We start from the raw sequence: 5,799 nt of genomic DNA on the forward strand, positions 1-5,799 counted from the left end.
GGCCAGAAAGGTCTCTAAACAAATGGTCACTAAAAGAAAATCCCCGTGAATGTAAGCAGTGAAAAGGTTAAGCCAGGCTTTCCTATGTTTCATGGAGCATGTGCCAGGACAGTTAGTTAAACTAGGATCTTACGTGCTGCTAGAAAACCCATTTACTACAGACATCTTTAAAGATCTCCTTGAGATCTCCTCATTCCTTCTCCAGATGTTGCACAACTTGAGATGACAGTTTTACCATATTGGGCAAAGGAGTGGTTAGGTTTTGTTTTGAGCATCTGAGATGTGAGCAGTGGGTGGACTGGTCACTGTTTTGGCATCCCCAGTGGTGGAATGCATATGTGGACAACCAGATCACTCAGAGGAAGAGGAGAGTTTGCTGACATCCTTATCCACATTCCAAGGCATGCACATCTTCACTGCTGTGCCAGAAGGAAAAGTGAGGGTAGTTGATAATCTACCATTTTTAGGGACAAAGCCTGAGGGACTTCTGCTGCCTGCATCCCCCTGTATGGTCAGTGAATTCCTCTGAGTTTGGGTATATGAGGTACCTGCACAGCTACAGTGCTGCAGATGATGCAGCCTAGGAAAGTTTCAGTGGTTTGGTACTCAGGCTTAAGTCCTGGTCTGTTTTGTTTGGTTGTTCTTTTTCCACACAAGTATTCAAGAATATGCATTCATGGTATGTGGCTTGTCCATACTAGTGAAATATAAAAGACAAATGTGTGTTGCTGCATTGCTCAGAAGCAATGTGTTGATTTATATTGCTTAAGGAAATAACCTAAATTTTTTTTTCTACTTCTTGGGGTAGGGGCCAGAAATATTTTACCACACTTGGAAAATTCCCCTGGATGACAGCAATAAAACTAATCAGAGGAGATTATTCATGTCAAAGTGGTTAATGTGGTTGTCTCACCACTTTATTTGTTTGAGAGACTATTTGACTTGTAAAAAGATTCTTACAAACAATTTTATTGGGTGCTCACAATTTTATTGGGCACTTGTCCATTTGTTTCTCAGGATCATTGATGGTTTATCGTGTTCTTTCTTAAGTGCCATTTTTAGTGCAATCTGGTTCCTTCATATCCCATTTTAAGACTTATATGGTAACCAAATTGTCTGTTCGTGTGTACATATGTGCTGTGTAGAGAACTGGCCTAATTATACAGAGAAGTTCTTGACAGTGGTTATTCTGATAATTACAGGTATTAAAACCTGGATATATTAGAGTGCTTTAGTCTTATTTAAAGTTCATAGTGATTATACAAGCTTTTTTTAGAAATTTGCTTTTATTTGTCCTAAAAAATATAAAAAGGTCATAAATACCATCTCTTAAATATATAAAAACATAAGTTATACAACAATTTTTCTGGGTTCTGATATTTTTTTTTTATGAATACGTATTAAATAAGTGTATCTGAATAGTACCATTAGAAAGGAAATAAAATACATAATTTAAATTATTTCTAAATATTGAAAATATAAATAAGAAATATTAGAAACTAATAAATATTTTAAATACAATAAATAAGTTCCTAGAAGGAAATGGGAATGTATGTAGATGCAAACCATTGTTACTATTTCTAGTTCTTAAAACAGAACAACACTGTTATCTGCCACCTGACAGATTTGTAACAAAAGGATTGTGCCTGAACTAAAACATTCAAACACTGAAACTCCTGGTGTTTTTCAAATAGCGCACGGCCCTCACTGTCTTCTCCATAAATGAAGTAAAATCTCGGAGGATGAGATGGATGGTGATTTTCTCTGTCCAGGCCTTAATGGACTTCAGCTTTGTGTGGAGGGATTCCTGGGTAGCTGCATCTGGGATGATCACTTCTTCGGGATTGATCACCTGTGAAAAAGACAATATTGGGAGGGCCTTGGTTAAAACACTCACTGAGCCTGTTGGAGAGCATCAGTTTGTATGTTCCCAACCTGCTGCATATCCACTCTTTCTGCACTGCAGACAGCAGCCCTCCCTGGCACCTGTGCTTTCCTCCAGCGCTGTTTCTGTGGAGAGGTGTGAGGAACGCTGATGCCTGATATGATCGCTGTGTAGGAATCTCTGGGCTATACTGTTTGTTCTGGTTTGGATGCAGCCTCTGGTATCGAGGTCCGACATGCTCTGAGCAGATCAATACACCCCTCCTGCTCTGGCAGTCACGTGGCTGGTTAGGTAGGGAGGAGCTGATCATGGTTTGTCCTAACCTGTCCTGCTCCATCCTGAGTCATAAGTTAATTGGCTGACATTCTCTCACATTTTGTAGCAGATTAACAAGTTTCCAAAGATGTCAAACTTGTTTAGCTGCTTAATTCTTACTTTCCAGGCATTTAGTCACATGTGAGACTAAGTTCCACCAACTTTCACTGATATGTGAGAGCATAACTACAAGATGAGTAAAAGTTATTTATCTAATGCTGACTCACATCCCTATGCACCCAGTACCTAAAGGCCTTTGAAGAACTTGTCCCAGGAAGTGGGACTTCTGAAAATGGGAGTTACACACTCAAATCATGGAGCTGTTTTAGGTCATTTGGAGTCCAAAGTTCTAGCAGGCATCTGCTTAATCCTGTGTTTAGGACCTCTCCTACCCTTTAACTAGTGACAAAAGATGCAAACCTTGTGGAACATCTTTTTTTGCGAAATATAAGAGAGAAATATTCTTCCTATCCAGGCTACTTGGGAGTCTGTTCTGATCACAGCCCCTTTTCCTGGTATGCCCAGTTCCTTGTTGTGCTGTGGTAAAGTCTGTATCTGGATATCTAGACAGGTATCATGCTGGTGGATCTATTTAACCACAAGTGATAGATTCTGGCTTTGCCTTAGCAGATTTTTCTCTCTCAAAGAAAAACTTCCAACCTGAAGATCAAGGCTTTTTCTCAAAAACTCCATAGTTTCTACAAGTGCAGATTTTGCTTTTGATCACTGTGTTTAATTCTGCCTGTTTTAATTACCTTGGTCAAAAAAAAAAAAAAAGTAAAATCCAAAGCCCCAAACCCAACCCAAAGAACCCAGTCTCTCTCAGTTATGAAGCAAACTTTCTGCAAACTTGTGTATCAAGCTGGAAGCCAGTACTCAGTTGCTGTCTTATGACAGGACTATTATTCTCAGCTAGCACAGTGTGAAAAAAAAGCAGTTCAGCTTCCTTTCACATAAAGAATGATGGGCATAAGTAAATAAGTTAGGAAAGGTATGGCAAACAACACAAGCACACAATGCACAATAGGCTTTTCACATGCTGAAAATTGCCTGGAAGGAAATAATGCCCCAAGACTTCTGCAGTCCTTACCTGAGTGATTTTTAATCAGGCAAATGGTTTCCCCAAAGACAAAAGGTAGTGTTTGTATTAAGGTTTATTAAAATGAGCAAGAACTACAGGAATTGAGTTTTTTGAAGTGTGATCTTTCAAAGCTCTCCAAAACATGAAAGATTTTTTACAAGCAAAATATGTGTTTTTCAGTAGGTATATTGACAGCAATATCTCAATATACCATACAGTGTTAATTTGCCATACTAACCATGGCTTAAAAGTTTGGTTTGGAGAGTTTTAAAGATAAATAATATTGTAAAAATACGCTTGGCTTTTTCTTTTCTTTTTAATGTGGGCTTTTAAGAAAAGTTGCTGACTTCTACTTCTCAATGGGTTCCAACATTAGCATGGGCTGAATTACAGTTCCGCAATTAGAAGCAAGCTCCCTGAAAAATCCTATTTCTATCATCCAGTTTAATATGTTTGTTCTTAAAACAATGATGCATTTATTTGGTTTGGAAATTATAAGTAACAGTAGGAGGAAGAGTTGTTTCTTTAAGAAAGGAAAGTAAAACTTTGTAAAACCTCTTAAGTCATAAGGGTAAGATCTGAGCATAAGGAACCGTCACCTGTTTTTTCAAGGAACTGAAACATAGCATCCTCTATTTCACATAGCATCCTCTATTACTGACTTCACATCAGTATTACGACACAAAAATTATCAGAGTGAATTTAAAACCAACTCACCATCTGTCTTAGGGTACGTGCCAGGTGCTCTGTACTATAGGATAGCGATTCAACATTTTGGTTTTCACTAATAAAAGTTTCTTGTATGTATTTGAGGTATGTCTGAAATGTATAAAGCCCACTGGAGATTTTTCTCAAGCATTTATCCTGAAATGAGAGAAAGGTGAGAAAGTCACTTAAGAGTTCAAAATGCCTTGATATCAGTGCTGTGTGCAGGTTAGCAGATGATGCTTATAGAGTGTGGAGGTCCGGCTAGAGCCGACACAAATCTTTAGGTCAACTTCCACAGTTCTTTTGGGGAGGCAAAACCTGCCCCAGGTATACAGGATTAAACCAGAAAGGAGCGCGGTTCCTTGCCTCATTAAAGCCGGCGAGCAGACACCCATCTTCCTCCGTCACCTTGGGGAGGTTGAGGTTGTTGTGGAGGAGCATTTCCATGCTATTCTGGCAGACGGTAAACTTCTCGCACATCTGGGGAGAGACACGGAGAGGTTTGTTCGCGCCGGACCGGGCGTGTGAGCGTGTGCGAGCCCGCGGTGCGGCCGTACCCACCTCGTCCCGCAGCTGTGCCGCCCGGGCGTGCAGCAGCCGCGCCAGCCGCAGGCTGTCGGGCAGCGCCGCCCGCCTCTCCGCCGCCTCCTCCAGCTCGGCCTCCCCCGAGGAGTCTGCGTTGGACAGCGGGGCGGCGGCGGCCCGCGGCCCCAGCAGCACCAGCAGCAGCGGCAGCAGCGGCTGCAGCAGCGCGGCGCCGAGGGCGGGCGGCCGGCGGCGGCCGGGGCGGGCACGGTCGCAGACACAGTCCCGGGAAAACTTCATGGTGCGGCTTCTTCTCTGCTCCGGCCCCGGCCCCTTCTCGTCGGCGAGGCTGGCGGGTTGAATGAGCTCCGGGCATCCCTGAACGTGTATTTATTGAGGGGGCTTCGAGATTATTCATGGCCTGGGAAAATCCGGCATGAGAACACGGGGGGTGTGTGCTCACGGAGCGCGCCCGGCTTGACAGGGCTGCTCGAGAGCCGGGATTGTGAAACGGGCCGGGGGGGGCAGCCGAAAGCGGCCGGTGGGAACATGAAGTAATCGTGCTCCGTAACTCCTTGAGGGCCGGACTGCCCCCCGCAGCCACCGCCGGCTCACCTGGCCCGCGGGGTCCCGGCCGGGGCTGCAGCCCCCCCGGTCCGGCTTCCTCCGAACCTGCCAACTCCAGCCCCACGGAAACTCCTGGAAACCATCCATGCGTACCTACGTATATACGTATACACATACTCCATGTATCTATATTCTTCCGTGTATCTTAATATTGTAATGTAGTTGGATGATTTATGGATTTTGTATGATGTATCTTTATCTCTATATTTTAGCTATTTTTATTGTTTGTATATGTGAAACTAAACGCCCCTGTTTAGGTGCTGGGTAGTACAAGTCACAAGTTGCCTCTTTCTGAGTGAACTACGTGTGGGTAGGATTAAATATATCAAATGCTTTAAATGGACCAAAGCCAGCTCCTACGAGAGGGTGGCTTCAGGAAATGCCACAAAGTTCCCTGTTATCTGCTGCCTTATCTCTTTCTGCCTACCTGGTAGCTGTTGCAGGAATTTTAACCTTTCAGGGGGACTCTTCACCCAGGGCAAGTGTGCCTGTTGAGATCAATCTTGTAGAATGCAGGCTGTCAGAGTCAAACTGTGTAAGGCATGCTGACATTGAACTTGTGGAATGTCTTGAACTGATTTTGGCCAAACTGCATTTTAATTTTTTTGAAATTTGAAATCGGTTATGTTTTCTCACAAACGGAAGACACAAAAGAAAG

The 5,799-nt window shown here is 43.2% G+C and overlaps 1 protein-coding gene across 1 annotated transcript; it reads right to left on the reverse strand.

Annotated features, from left to right (window-relative positions):
- Window positions 1-1,660: 1,660 nt before the first annotated feature.
- IL6 (interleukin 6) lies at window positions 1,661-4,814 on the reverse strand. The gene is made up of 4 exons (XM_005519134.2): window positions 4,551-4,814; window positions 4,356-4,469; window positions 3,999-4,145; window positions 1,661-1,852 (listed from the first exon to the last, which is right to left on the reverse strand). The coding sequence occupies exons 1-4, from the start codon at window positions 4,812-4,814 to the stop codon at window positions 1,661-1,663; spliced, it is 717 nt and encodes a 238-aa protein (XP_005519191.2).
- Between the last annotated feature and the right edge of the window lie 985 nt (window positions 4,815-5,799).

This window comes from Pseudopodoces humilis, chromosome 1 (assembly GCF_049639895.1).
Source record: "Pseudopodoces humilis isolate 2021_Gansu_Grassland_sample_001 chromosome 1, ASM4963989v1, whole genome shotgun sequence".
Taxonomy (NCBI): Eukaryota; Metazoa; Chordata; class Aves; order Passeriformes; family Paridae; genus Pseudopodoces; species Pseudopodoces humilis.

Excerpts from the sequence above, each read along its gene's own strand:
- IL6 (XM_005519134.2), bottom strand. The coding sequence starts at position 4,814 with ATGAAGTTTTCCCGGGACTGTGTCTGCGACCGTGCCCGCCCCGGCCGC. Across the intron at positions 4,146-4,355 it reads TGCTCGCCGGCTTTAATGAG|GATAAATGCTTGAGAAAAAT; the intron begins GCAAGGAACCGC and ends CTCTCATTTCAG. Across the intron at positions 1,853-3,998 it reads CACGTACCCTAAGACAGATG|GTGATCAATCCCGAAGAAGT; the intron begins GTGAGTTGGTTT and ends TCTTTTTCACAG.